At 36.7% G+C, this 15,202-nt stretch overlaps 2 protein-coding genes across 5 annotated transcripts; one reads left to right on the forward strand and one right to left on the reverse strand.

The window, feature by feature from the left end:
• Positions 1 to 714: 714 nt before the first annotated feature.
• On the forward strand, positions 715 to 7,177 carry LOC145945971 (triokinase/FMN cyclase). Of its 3 annotated transcripts, none has more exons than XM_083055293.1 (11): positions 715 to 822; positions 1,419 to 1,838; positions 2,422 to 2,491; positions 2,860 to 2,970; positions 3,052 to 3,140; positions 3,255 to 3,471; positions 3,788 to 4,066; positions 4,355 to 4,744; positions 4,965 to 5,218; positions 5,384 to 5,511; positions 7,038 to 7,177. In XM_083055293.1, the coding sequence occupies exons 2-11, from the start codon at positions 1,716 to 1,718 to the stop codon at positions 7,039 to 7,041; spliced, it is 1,665 nt and encodes a 554-aa protein (XP_082911419.1). In that variant the 5' UTR covers positions 715 to 822; positions 1,419 to 1,715; the 3' UTR covers positions 7,042 to 7,177. The 3 variants fall into 3 exon arrangements, with proteins under 3 accessions (XP_082911419.1, XP_082911417.1, XP_082911418.1); XM_083055291.1 differs by lacking the exon at positions 7,038 to 7,177 and adding an exon at positions 5,673 to 6,925; XM_083055292.1 differs by lacking the exon at positions 7,038 to 7,177 and adding an exon at positions 5,673 to 6,925 and having other exon boundaries at positions 3,821 to 4,066.
• On the reverse strand, positions 6,377 to 11,084 carry LOC145945973 (carboxypeptidase D). 2 transcript variants are annotated; one of them, XM_083055295.1, is made up of 10 exons: positions 10,869 to 11,084; positions 10,231 to 10,466; positions 9,866 to 9,999; positions 9,350 to 9,486; positions 8,823 to 9,010; positions 8,464 to 8,493; positions 7,518 to 7,813; positions 7,018 to 7,194; positions 6,801 to 6,893; positions 6,377 to 6,574 (listed from the first exon to the last, which is right to left on the reverse strand). In XM_083055295.1, the coding sequence occupies exons 2-10, from the start codon at positions 10,463 to 10,465 to the stop codon at positions 6,383 to 6,385; spliced, it is 1,482 nt and encodes a 493-aa protein (XP_082911421.1). In that variant the 5' UTR covers position 10,466; positions 10,869 to 11,084; the 3' UTR covers positions 6,377 to 6,382. The 2 variants fall into 2 exon arrangements, with proteins under 2 accessions (XP_082911421.1, XP_082911422.1); XM_083055296.1 differs by lacking the exon at positions 8,464 to 8,493.
• Positions 11,085 to 15,202: the final 4,118 nt, after the last annotated feature.

Here is a 15,202-nt window from a genome sequence, read left to right on the forward strand (position 1 = left end):
ATGAATACCAGCCATAGTCGGTTCTTATATTTAAGAATGTCTTAAGTACAATCTAAAGCCTAGTCTACAATAGAGTCATAAGGTCGTAAACGTAAGAAATTTACCAATCACAGTCGATTATTCTCCTCGAATTCAACTGTGATTGGTCAATTTCTTACGTTTACGACCTTACGACTCTATTGTAGACTAGGCTTAATGCTGGGTCCACAATAGGTGATTTAAGCCCTAAGCCTTAAGAAATTGATCAATCGCAGTCAAGTATGAGGAGAAAACTCGACTGTAATTGGTCAATTTCTTAAGGCTTAGGGCTTAAATCACGTATTGTGGACCCACTGTAAGACATTACTTAAGACGGTCTTGAAATGAGAACAGACTATGGCCGGTATTCATAGTCCGTTCTTATATTTAAGATCGTCTTAAGATCTCGTTCAACCAATCAAGAGATGCTATGCGAACATTTGATTTGTTAAACGAGATCTTAAGACGATCTTAAATATAAGAACGGACTATGAATACCGGCCTTAGATTCGCTCCTAGTTTGTTCCTATATTCAACGTGATTTCGGGATTCCGTCCACCAATGAAAAAGCGGTACGGCTGTTTGAAAAGCGTACTTGAAATCATTTTGAACACATGAGAACGGACCCTAATGTCATATCTGGCGTTTCTCGCGATTGACGGAAGAGGTCGCCACTCTGACGTTGAAAAAGTTTAGGTTCAACCGGCCATTTGCACGTTTGAATCGACGAGGCAGGAATGTAAAGGAGATAATTATGAAATATTATTCGGTAGAAATGACGAGTCGGAAAGTATTTGCGATGAGGTATGTCATTAAGAGTCAAATTTCATATTTAAACAGTATAATCAATGTAATTGTGCGCGTGAATTCTTGCAAAAAACTTTCTTTCCGCGTCTCTCGCGAGAATGTATATTGTTGTATTATATATTTAGATATAATATATAAATTAAGTTTTACAACTTAAATTCTATATTACTTTTTCTCTTATATTTTTTCTATTTATTATATTATCTTTGAATTATTCTTATTCATTTATCTCAAAAACAATGCAATAACCTCTCTCTCTCTCTCTCTCTCTCTCTCTCTCTCTCTCTCTCTCTCTCTCTCTCTCTCTCTCTCTCTCTCTCTCTCTCTCTCTCTCTTTCCAGATAAATGAGTAAAAAAAATAATGTAATAAATAAAAAATAATATAATAAAGTAATTTTTATTTTAATTTAAGTTTGAATTTGACTTTGCTGAACAGAATTTTAATGTAACATTTAATTATGACTATATTATAAGATCGCGAGGAAGAGAATATTAAAAAAGAAAATGTTGAATTTATTTTGACAAGGAATTAACTACAATAAATTAGCTACAAGGTTTGTAACAATGAAGCTTATACGTGTATCTTTTTACAGATTTATGATATAATTATCTAGAAGAAACGCTCGACTCTGCAAGTGTTACGTAAATCGCGCCGTTCCGGACTCGACGCGAGCGAGCGCAAAGAAAATTAAACGCCATAAACGTCAGTTCCATCGTGTCATCCGGTTCGTAGATCTCTGTTATCAAACGACAGATGCGTCATTCGAAGAAGCGAGTGTTTCCGATAACCTGGCGATCTTAAAGCAGAGATCGACGCGGTCGTCCGCTCATGTCCGATTCGTTCGGATTAGTATATATAGATAGATTTTACTATATAGATCACGTCGAAAATGACAGCGAAGAATTTGATTAATTCGTTAGACGACGCTGTATCGGAAACTCTATCGGGATTATCTTATGCGTATCCGCGATTAGAGCATCATCCATCCCACGGAGTCGTATTGTCGCCAGATGTACGTATAAATAATATAAATACGCTTTCACATTCATATAGTAGTTATACATCTATCGTCTTCAATTAGCGCCGTTATTGTGTTCGATTATAAGGTCAGGTTCACAGATGATATAAGAATAAAATATATATAACGCGAACAATAATAGGGACGTATCTAAATTTGATAAAATATACATTATATTATAACTTAAATTTTGTATTATTTTCTCTCATATTATATATTTTCTATTTATTATACCATCTTTGAAATATTATTTTTTTATTCATTTATCTGAAAAGCAATAATAAACCTCTCTTTTCAGATAAATGAGTAAAAAAAATTCAAAAATGATGTAATAAACAGAAAATAATATAATAAAGTATAATATAAATTTAAGGTAATATAATAATATACGATAAATCTTTTTTATTTTAAGTTCGAATTTGTCTTTGCCGAACAGAATTTTAATGTAACATTTAATTATGATTGTGTCAAGATCGCGAGGAAGAGATCAAATTTTTCGATAATAATTGAAAATAATCATTTGTTTTGTTATAGTAATACGAATTCGTTCAAATGCGATTCACTTGTTTGTTTTTAGTGCAGAGATCGTAAAGACAAAGTGGCATTGCTTTGCGGTGGCGGCAGCGGACACGAGCCATTTGCCGCAGGTAATTAATTCTCTGTTAATTAAGCCGCCGTTTTACACCTCTATTCTCAAGTATTGCTGAAAACTTCGTAATCGAAATATCTTTATTCAAACAAAATGAATAGAAGAGTATCTTCCTTGTAAGAAAATTAAAATTGTCATTAATAGTATTTTTAATCCTCTCTTTCTTTCTTTTTCTCTCGCGATTTCACATTTTAATTATTAAAGTGCTTTAAAAAATTCTTAAATTTGAGCAAAAGTTATACGAAATGAAATCATTTTCACACACAAATCTTGAAATAAAAATACAAATCTTTTTCCACATGACGTAGATTTCAGTCGATTTTTATTCACGCGGCATTATTTAATATTATTTAAAATTCTTTCTAGGCTTCGTCGGAAGCGGCATGTTGACAGCATCCGTAGCGGGATCTATTTTTGCGGCACCACCGTCTATACATATCACGCACGCTCTTCGGTGCATTGCAGAAAATAACAAAGGTTCTATCTCGTACGCTTATTTTGTCGTTTATAAAAAATGTTTCATTATAACGTCACATTATCGTTTTTCCTTTCTTTCAGCTGGTATTCTGGTCGTGGTGCCTAATTATACGGGAGACTGTCTGAACTTCGGGATAGCGATCAAGCAGACCCAGCAAGCCGGCATCAAGGTGATAAGAACCTCCGTTCTTCTGTGTATAAATAAATGGACAAGAGAGAAAAAGAAAAAAAGAAAAGAGAGTGAGTTATGAGAGAGCTATTAACATGGGTATTTGCAAGTTCAGGTGGAGGAAATAATCGTCGGCGATGACTGCAGCATTCCCGCAAACGAGCAGAGCGTGGCCGGTAAACGAGGGCTGGTGGGCATGTTATTCGTTATCAAAATCGCGGGCGCTTTCGCTGAAAAGGGGCTTTCTCTGGCCGAGATAGCAGAAATTGCGCGAAACGTTTCGCTAAACACAGCGACGTACGGGATCGGGCTATCAGCCTGCGCTTTACCAGGTAATGCGACACAATTAGAGACAAGTTAAGTTACCGTTACACTCGAGACAAGACAGCCACACATTGTTGTCGTACATAAATATAAGTATCGCTACACTGGGCAGCTACTTTCGAATGTTTACTCTCTCATCGTTATTGTATGCTTCTTAATCATAGTCTTTTCGAAATATCTCGAAGAGATATGTATATGTTAGTAATCTTAGCGAAGGAGGAGTCGCCGACAGCTCAAAGACTATGTATCGATATTTTACTAAAAAAAGGGAAATTAATTTTATACCGATGAGAGAGTCCATATCTACTACACGGCTTATTTTAGAATCACTCTGTACCGAGAGAAAATTGAATGCAGGTCAAGGCCTCATGTTCGAGCTTGCACAGGACGAGATAGAGTGCGGAATGGGTGTTCACGGGGAGGCGGGATACGAGAGAATCAAGCTCGGGTCCGCATCCGAGCTGGTGACGCTAATGCTGAAACGCATTTGCGAGGCCTTATCTTTGGTCGCTAATGACTCGGTCGCGGTAATGGTTAACAATTTCGGTGCTTTAAGTCAATTGGAGCAAGGGATCGTCGTTCACGAGATTGTAATTCAGCTTCGTGAGTAACGTTATCTTAATTCTCTCGTGTACGGACCATTTAAAGCTTGGCGGATTAATTATACTATATTAATTAAATTATATTCGTTGACAAACAACACAGCTTAATTGCGAATCTTCGATAATAAACGTCTATCGAATCGTTTATTGTCGTCCTTGTGAGAGAATAATCTTTTAATTATAATTATAAAATTTTTTATTTTTATTTAACTCACTCTATTTTGATAATTTCTCTTTTATTATATATCTAAAATAATAATTAAGTCTCTTTTTCTCCCTTGATATACAGGAAATATGAAGATTGAGCCTGTTCGCGTCTATTCCGGTGTTTTAATGACATCTTTGAATAGCGCCGGTATACATGTGAGTTTGCTCAAGCTAACCGAAAGTCACGGGGATGTATTCGTCAAGTGCCTTGACGAAGAAACGACCGCACCTTGCTGGCCCGGTTGCAGCTATAGCATCCCTTCGACTATCACGCGCATCCCGTTTAAAGTAGCGGAGAAGAAGGAAGCAGAGAAGATAGGAATATCTTTAAACGTACGCGAGCAACGTCTCATCAAATCGTGTTTGGAAAATGCATGTGCGGATATTGTCGAGCTAGAGGCTTATCTTAACGAGCTGGACCGCGGTTGCGGAGACGGAGATTGCGGTTCGACGCTGAAAAGATTTGCCGACGGTATATATTATCTCTTTTCTTTCATTTATTTAATATTTATTCAAAAAATATATATATATTATTTATTCAAAAATTATAATTATAATAACTAAATAAATAAATAATATATAATATATATAATAAATTTATATATATGTATTTTTTTTATATATTTGCAAAATAATATTAAGTAAAATCTGTTGAATACATTTACTACAATATCTTCTGTATATTTATATAGGTATATTGAATAATTTGGACAACTTATCCCTGTCGCATCCAGCAGCGTTGTTATCGGAAATAGCGAATATAGCGGAGGAACACATGGGCGGAACATCCGGAGCTTTGTATTGTTTATTCTTTACGACTGGTGCGAAGGAGCTGGTTTTATCCAAGCAAGAGGAGAACTTGCGACACGTTTGGTTTTGCGCGTTCCGCGGCGGATTAAATTGTTTAGAAAAATATGGGAAAGCAAAAGCCGGAGACAGGACTATGGTTTGTATTCATGCACATCGTTAATGTATTATTATTAATAGCGATAGAGTACTGTGTACTGGTAGTTTTATTACAGTAAAAAAATAATTCATTATCTCCCGAAAATGTAATATTTAAATATAGCATAAAATTATAAGTTTTTATTAAATCGATATATTTTTTTAGATCGATACGATGGACGCGGTGTGTACGATGTACGAAAGACTATTGAAGGAATATCCGAACAACTTTTATGACAGATTAGCCGCGGCGGCATGGAAAGGATGCGATTCTACGAAAAATATGAAACCCAAGTGAGTATAAAAATTACGATAGATTAACACGCAAATATTAAAAAAAAAATAACTATCCTGTACGCGTCAGAAGTTAGAGAGCTCTATAAAAAAAATGCAGGAGGATTAAAATTATACTTTATAATTTATTAAAAGCGTACGTTATACGCATTTGATTATAGAGCAGGACGAGCTAGTTACGTAAAACAAGCTCGGTACTTGACGGAAGTGGATGCTGGCGCATTCGCCGCGGCGGCGTGGATTGCGGCTATCGTACGGACGATTACGCAGTTTAAGGAATAACATAAACACACTCTTGTTATCTCTCTTTTTTTTACTTGACAATTGTATTTTAGCGTCATTGTCGTAAACAGCGGAGAAAACAACTAATAATGAACAACAAATTTATCACCTAAATTGGAGAATTAATTGGTGATTATAGATCGATATTATTCTTCCTATACACAACAAGTTCACTTAGATACTGTAGGTACCGTAAGCACTAGATTTCCTATATTAGGTATTGCTGATTGTATAAAGTGAAAATATATAGTCGCGCGTTTCTGCCTTTATAAATACAATAGAAAGTATCCTCTTTTTTCAATACACGTTCGACGAGTTTCCATAAATGAAGTTAGTTCGTAACACGTATATATAGAGAGAGATTATATCAGACTTAAACGTGCAATATAGTGTTCGCGCTAGTTATTTTGGCAGTATTTTGCCGATTAATCGGATTATGAATTCTGTTCGCACTTTACCGCGGCTTTCCGTAGCCACGAATTAGACTAAACTCCTTTATCTTATTTTATACACAAGATAATATATTATATAGAAGAGAAATAAATAATTAAATATATTCATCCTTTCGCGCGCGGTATATTTCACGAGACTATCCGAAAAGGTTGGTCACAAAGGTGTTAAATCCGTTACTGATAGACGAGAAGATACCGCTGTTGGCATCAGCCGCGGTATTAACTCCGGATTGTGGTCGGTAGGGCAACGTATGGTCTCGATGCGGATAAGGCCTTCCGCCAGTGTTCCCGGTATACAAAACAGATCCGTTTTCTTCGTTGTACTGTCTCTGTTTCGGATATAAAGAACTTTAACGTATTTTATAAAATATATAAAAGAAAGACATGTCGATTGACACTTGATGATAGATTCCGTGACTAATCTTTTTTGATAAAATGAACTTTAGGAGCTAAAATCGACGAACATGAAAGATAGTTTACAGAATATATATTAAGGAAAAAAAATCGCGAATATATATATTGCGCTTTTATTTATATTTTTTGTGCATTGCTTACCTTTGCCGAGTAAAGCGTAACATTGAGGAGCGTCGGATGCTGTTCGATTACCACAAATTCGATTTCGCGAGGTATATATCCGTTCGAGAATACCTGATACAAAATAAATGTATCGTTCAAAATAATGTATCAAATGAATAGCGTTGTTTTTTTAAATTTTATCTTCGATTTTGTTTTAGTGATAAGAAAGTGGCGTATTTGAAAGATTACAACATACCTCTAACTTGTAAACACCAGGTAGCAGGATTCTCCAAAATTCGCCGTACTTGGTCGTCGAAAAACTGACATCTCGTGATTTCACTTTAACCGATGCTCTCTCAATGGGATTTCCATTTTCATCGACAACGAAACCGTGAACGCCTCTGTGAGCTTCTGCCAAGAACTTGATTAAGGACTAAAAAGATAAGGAAATAACATTATGATAAATTTCGCAGATCTCTAGAGATTATTAATTATTTTGTTACTACGTAATTAACGAATAATTGAGTCTCACATAATTTGCGATACCAGAATTGTTGCTAATAATCGCGATAAATCTTTTCCAATTAAATATCTTAAAAGTGAGATTTATATTTTCATGTTTTATTTATATATTATATAAGCCTTAAAAATTCTAAGTTATTTATATATTTATTATTTGTAAAATTTTTATAGGAGGAACGATATGTGTAAATCTTGCAAGAGATATATTTTTTAAACGTATTCCGCGAGACTCACCGCTCGATTCTCCTCCCAGTAATGCGGCAGATCCGAGGCCGGCGGATATTTGCAGCAAGAAAGTTCCAAGGTAATTTCCATACATCCGTTCCACACGTAGTTAAAGTCTTGCATTCCGCCGGTAAGCGGGTACCACTCGGCGCCGTTAGTAATTCCGCGTTTAAATGCGGGCTGGGACGGCGAGCACGGTAATCCCTGATACATGGATCCGTGGTTTCGAGAGTACGTCAACGATAAATGTTGAAACACGTCATCGTCCGGCGAGATACTCGGCGTCGACGTGAAACTCTGAAACACTGTTCTCTTTACGTGAGACTGTCACTGTTTTGCGTTTCAACGATATAATCATCCATATCTCTCCCGATCGATTTTGAAGATGATTCGTGTAATCTACAGGCTGTAAAGTCTCTGAAAAATTTAGGATATTTTTTTCCCTTTCATAATTCTATCTCTTTCGTTTCAACCTTTCAAAATTATCCTTCCCTTTTACACGAGAAATCATCTCCTCTTTATTATTGTGTCGCGAATTATATTCCATCTTGTTGCATTATTTTTGCTAGAGCCAGGCCGTATAAGGACATGCATTTTGTGCCAGAAGCGTGTCATTTTCATCATGTGTTTCATTTTCATAGGTTTTTCGGCGTAGTTATTTATTTATCGCGAGAGCTAGTGAAACTATTAATTTCCTCTACAATTCTTCTATTCTATTTTTTCTACAGTTCTTCTATTCTTCTTCTACAAGTTCCGCGTATGAAACCGTAGACTTTATCATTTACCTTCACAAAATTATTACATCCACCAATCTTTTATCGAAAGATATCAAAGATGTAACTAAAAAATAATTACATATATGCATATATATATATATTATTATATTTCTCGAGTAAATGATAATGTCGCTGATTATTGAACGCTAACAGTAAGATAATCATGCGTTGCACAATACCTGCACATAGTGGCGCTGATCGACATATTCCTGACGGCATGAAAGTTTACATAATATCATGACAGCTTCAGAGCTACGCGCAGTTATAGTCATAGCTGTCTGTAATCTTACATAAACGGAACGTTAACGGAATTCGGAATCGAGATACGTTGCTGGAAGGCACTCGAAAAAATTGTAACGCCTTTTTCCCTCTTTTTTTCAACATTATTTCGCAAAGAGAATGATATAATAATAATTCTGTGGCTGTGTGGACGATCGCGCCACTTTAACTAGCTCGGCGCACAATAATTGTACAATAATCGTAAAAAAAAAAAAAAAAAAAAAAAAAAAACAAGATCGACGAGAGATTTTCAACTTACGCGAATTTGGGGTATTGTCGAAGGGGTAGCTGGCTACCAAAGCACCACCGTGCAAACTGCCCGAGAGGACGAACTGTATCTTGGAGACCCATTCCTTGACAGCCTCGGTCTCCGGCTGGCTCTTTTTGTTGTTCTGCTTAAAGTAGTCCGGGAAGTTGCGGTTTAGGTCGAAGCCACGCGCGTTATACCTATTCAAGTCGTAGAGAATATATGAGAGAATCAGGGGCATTTTTCTTCTCTTTTCTCCTCGCTCGCGTCTTCAGCGGAAACGGAACCGCTCGATATGTGTCGACGAGTTCTGAATACAAGGTGGCTATTTTAAAGTTATTTTAAGTCTTGAAACGTCGAGAGCGGAGAATCTTTTTTTTATGCAAATTTCAAGTCGAAATATATTCTTTTTTTTTTTTTCAGAGAAATGTCGAGGAAGAGTTGTCAACCGTATTATCTATAATCTATAATTTATCTTGTTATTTTTATATGTTTTAAATTTAAATTGAACAGACTAAAAAACTATACAAATATCTAACCTGCCTTGATCACCGTCGCAGCGTCCTTCTTTAGAAACTTCAAAGCCATCGGGGTTCATTGACGGAAGAATATGGATCCTCGTGTTATCCAATAACCATGTAATATATGCATCTGATCCATACGATGTCACGAGGGACTAAAAGGGAAGAAAAGGAGAAAGGATTATATCTCGAAACGTATTTGTGTCATCTTTGTTGAACAAAAATAGAATAATATTATTATTAATTTTAAGGTAGCTAATATTTTTATATGTGTTAATTAATATTATATTATAAATGTTATAAAAATTATTATCAATTGTACTTTTACACGCGTTATTAATATTATAATGCTATAAGAGCACAGATGGCCACAATATTTTAATACATAAAATCTGATTCGAATATATATGTAAAATCTCTCTTATCTTCGCAGGAAATGACGCAATGATCTGATGAAAAATATACACGTCGTATTACGTGCTTGTCATTGGGAGTAACGTGATACGGAATTTCCAACACCTGATAATTACGTACATGAATGAGATGCAGCATTAACTCGCGTCCCACAGCTTCGTTTCCGTGTATGTTAGCGATATACTTTACATCAGGCTTTCCGATCATGTGCTCGTAAGGCGACGACGAGACGACCATCACCCATAGATCACGACCTGTCGCACGAGTAAGTCGCTTGATTATAATACTCTCTATTTTTTTTGTCTTCAAACACACAGAGTTGCATAAAACATTTATAAATTTTGAAATATTTTTTTCCAGGAAGAGTGCGCTGCTCTCTTTTTTATCGAAATCGATGCGGTGTCTACAGAAGTGTTTTTTTATCTCCGAAAGTATGTGATGTATTCGTACCGCATTCCTTCACATATATATAAGAGAATCCGTACCTTTCACCGACTTTCCTATCGAGTACAGAGCGGTGAGATTTTGAAATCGAAGGGATGTCGCGCGAAGAAAGCGGCTCATCTGCTCGTAATTGTGATACTTGAACTCGATATTGTATGGCTCCTCGTACATTAAGAAACGCGGATGATATTGACGAGGTAAGTCCCCTTTGTTGGGGAATTGCATTCCGCGAATGCTTCCATAGATGGAGATGAGAAAAAGTAGCACGCGATACATTCTGTAAGCAACGTCGTAATATAGACTTGTATGAAATAGACGTACAAGAGTTGCAATTAAGAATAATCGTCTTTCTTTTGCTTTCTAATTCAATACAACATAAATATAAATAAATAAAAATATAAATACGTAATGCATAATATATGAAATGTTAGAATATTCGCAAATGAGCAAGAATGAAATAAGAAAAGAATAATATATAAGTGCAAGAGAAAGAAAATGTTCTCTCATATCACATCACTTGAAAATTGAATAATGTATTATTTTAATTAAAAGTTTGTAATTGATTTTAGAATATTAACATCTTGCACTATGTTGCATATTTAATTGACCAAAGTATTAACAAATACATATACATTAATTAATTAATTAAGTTGAGAACTTTATTAGATAAAATTATTACCTGGTATCCGAATAGTATCGATGATAAACGTTTGAAAAGTTCGCTGAACACGATCGCACAAACTTCGGAGCAATCCTTTACGCGCGAGGAACGATCTTCCTCTTCCGTGTTGGTTCGCGCACGCAGAAAATTTATCCGCAGGGCAGTGAATGACGATTCGCACAACGGCTTTTTTTCGCTATATATATTAGTTTTTTTATTTCTCCGCAGGAAAAAAGAAACGTTTACGTGGCGGCGACCGGCGCCGATGACGAGGACACGCACTTTTCGTCGTACGCGATCACGTTGGCGGACAGCAGGTCGACGGACGGCATTTGCGGAAGTCGAGGGGGATTGAGAAGAAGAGGAAAAAAAAGAAGAAAGAGAAGAGGAAAACGCCGCGTAAGAAGAGGAGGACACGCGCGCCGGCAGTGAGCGAGAATGAGGTCCGCGCGCGGACACCTCTGACAGTTCGCGTCCGAGTACGTAGGAGGAAGGTGTTAGCCGCCTCTCTTCTCTCTCGCCTGCGTGAGAGTATAGCGGCGAGATACGTGATACTGGGAACTCTTATAAAGAGAAGCGAAATATGCCGTGCACTCACTATACCACCACCAGCGTACCGGTGGAAGACCAGCACTAGCAAACCACCACCACCTCCACCGACTCCATCGCTATCATCATCACCACCACCACCAGCAGCAGCAGCAGCAGCAGCAACACCACCACCACCACCACCACCACCACCACCACCACCACCACCACCACCACCACCACCACCACCACCGTCGACGCCACCACCGCTACTTAATGAAGCCCACTTCCTCCGTCACCGGTATCTGCACCGCTGTCTGCTCTCTCTCCGTTGTAGACCAACCACTGGCACAATGTGTACCAGCTAGCTAGGAGACAGCCCGTTTACCCGTCTCATCTCTCGGGCACCTACCACTACCACTATGTCAAACGGCCGCACAATGAGCAACCCGTCGAGCGTATCGCCGCGAATTGTTATATTTCATGCACGCATATATATATATACACGTTAACAAGAGCGCGATGATATCTCTGGAGATCTTTCGCGTAAACGTAACGCAGGAAGTTTCGTTTCACCGCGCGATGCGGACGAGATAAAGCTCGAAACGTCCACGTCCGGGGGAGAGGGGGGTCCGTAAAAAGGGAAACTTTCGACAATTACAAACGAGTCAATAGAGATGTGAAAATAAATAGATATCTAAATTTAGCCGAGCAGCGACCCATAAAGATTCCCGCTTCATTCCGCTACTTGTATAAATATTTATTTTAAATCAACAATTGTTAAATTAATATACATGTATATTTGTTATGCGATTAACAAAAGAAATTAGGGATATATGTATATCGCTATAGGAGATTAAAGTATTAATTAAAAATTATATGCGATATAACTCAATTTTTAAAAAAAGCGCGTTATTTTTAGACTGACAGAGTGGTCTCCACTAAGAATAATTCCACGATCTAGCGTCGCTTTACATATTAAAGAGGACGAGTACATATGTATCAACTCGCGTGCTCGGCTACCGGTTACGGATCACCACTACTCTTACACCGTTACAACTACATCTCTACTGGCGTTCACCAGCGCTACCGGTGTTAATTGAGGTGAAGAGGTTTTCGTTCTTGATGTTTGGCGCACGGACCCCATCCTCCGCTCCCTTCTATTAAGGGAAAGAAGGGGGAAAGAAGAGGAGGGCGAGAGTTCGCGTCAGCTCCGGGTGCTATATATATATATTTTCGAATATAATGAGCCCGCCCGCGTCCATCCGAGACTGAGACACTAATACAGCGTTGGTATACAGGTCGATAGAGCATTCGTAAGATCACCGACGTCCACCGACACCATCACCATCGGCCACGTACTTTCGACGAGTTATTGAGGACGGTGTCCTACTAGCGGTGCCCGACCCCTCTTCTCTCCCTATTCATGCCGACCGAGGCACGGATCACGGTTTCGGATGGATCGTTGAACCCGCGGGAGGAAGGTGAAACACGTCGAAAAAAAAAAAGAAAAAAAAACGTTCGGCCAGAAGTGTGTCACCGAGGCGCGCGAGCGAGTGAAATGAGAGAGGTGGGGAATGAAGATGAGAGAGAAGTTCGAGAACTTGGTGGATTTCGCTCACGGTCGACGATTTACCTTGAAACGACGAAAAAAAAAGAAATCATCTCCTCCGCTCGTCTATCGAAGGAGATCTCTTTCGTAACGGATCGTACACACACATACGCTGTCGACAAAACGGGAATGCGTTTAATAAGTTAAAGTTCAATGTCGGAATTTACATGTATAAATGCGGCACCCTAAGAGCGCTTCTATATGCCATTTATTTATTCGGGGTAAACTAAACTCCGAATTAGCGGGAGCGAATATATTCGCGAGGGAAGGGTGAATTATCTCTCTCTTGTACGAGATCTAGTATATTATGGAAACATATGATTATGTTTGAAACGAGAAGGCTGTAATTAACGGCTTTGGAGAAATGTGTATTCTTGAAACATCAAGTAAGTCACTGGAAATTGACCGGCAGCTTCCTTCCTTATAAAAGAATTATGAGTCTTGATATCATTTTATCTCTCGCGTTCCTATATCTTTTACAAAATTAATTACATTTAATATTTCAAAATATTGTATGTATTATATTAATAGTTATAAAATTCGGTGAAAATTTTATTTTGCTATGATATCATATGTTACACTGTATCCAGCAAAAATAAATTTTTTTTTAGGAACCAAGTACATATTACATCATTATAAGAGTATAAGTTTGCTCTCTAAAATATATATGCGATTATACTGTTAAAGTGAAAAGAGCGTTCGTTGATCTAATTGAGACTCTCTCAATATCGTTACTTACTGTGAGAATTATGCAATAGACGCGAGTGTATTTCGTTTCATGGGAATGTAACAATATGTTGGAATTCACACCGGAAATATATGTAACTCAAATGCATCGTATGCCACACCTCATAATTATATCTTCGATACCTTAGTAGGCGGTAAAGTATTGACAGACGCTGTCGCATCAGTTATTAAATGAATCATTAATTTTCAGCCGCTCAGGCACAACGAACAACTTGGTACAAAGACATTTTAACCATAGTGCCTTAAGTGTCTTCGTCGCGTATGCAATATTGCATATAAGTCATCTTTATAGATACAGTATAAATTGAAGTTATGTAATTTAGTCTTTTTTTTTAAGTTACAAATATCAACCACTTGTAATTGTGTCGAAATTGTGATTGATGCTTGAAATTTTGCTGTACAAAAATATATGCAGAAAATATAGGTTTGTGAGAACATTTTTTTGAAAAACAATCTAAAAAAATTTCATAAGAATATACTCGATTACTTTTAATTATCTTAAATCTCTTAAAATTGTTTTTTTAGCAAATAATAATTAAAAAATCTGTCGTTTTTAGTATTGCAGCAATTGTTGAAAAAAAATGCAGATACTCTCTCTTAATTTTTTTCTATACACCATCAGTGGTATGTGGCGACCAATTGAATGGTCTTCGAAATGTTCCAAGATGCTGTATCGCGTGTTCACTTGCTTTACGATGTATCTGTTGATATGTCTCTTTCTGGCTCAATTGTTAGATGTTATCCTTGTTATCGATAACGTAGACGATTTTGTCGCCAATTCCTTAATGTTAACTTCGCTTGTCAGTGTATTGTTTAAAGCAGCAGCTGCTATAGCACGTCGCGATAAAATTGTCATCTTAATCGAAACACTACAGAAAAAGCCTTGCAGAGCTTACAATGAAGAGGAGAGCGACATCCAGATGAAGTTCGATCGCTTGATCAGGTCGGTATATTTAATTTGTTGATGACGTCACAATCTTGGTGTAATGTAAATTATGATAGACACTTGTGTGATTAGTCAATTAAGTTAAATAAGGTGAAACTAATAAATTGAACTATGGGGAGAGAATTAATTAAACATATAAATTTAATTTAAGTTAATTAAGATAATTTTCTTAGAAAAGATGTGTAATGTAAATTTATAATAAATAACACATGTGTGGTTACTCAATTAAATTAAATAAGGTGAAACTATAATAAATTAAACTATGGGAGAAGAGATTATATAATTTAATAAAATATATAAATTTACTGTAAATTAATTTTCTTAGAAAAAACGTATTTGTTTATCGAATTATTATAAATTTAATGTTTTACTCATGCGTTTATGTTACTAATTGTAAAATTATTTAAAGTGCTGCGTGCAGTGATAATTCAAGGATGATATATTTCTTTTTTTTTTTTTTTATAAAAAAATGTTAATTTCGAAATAATTTCGAAATATTGCTATTATACTTCTTATTAT

This window comes from Prenolepis imparis, unplaced genomic scaffold (assembly GCF_030444845.1).
Source record: "Prenolepis imparis isolate NDT839.2.m4 unplaced genomic scaffold, iyPreImpa1.0 SCAF_15, whole genome shotgun sequence".
Classification (NCBI taxonomy): domain Eukaryota; kingdom Metazoa; phylum Arthropoda; class Insecta; order Hymenoptera; family Formicidae; genus Prenolepis; species Prenolepis imparis.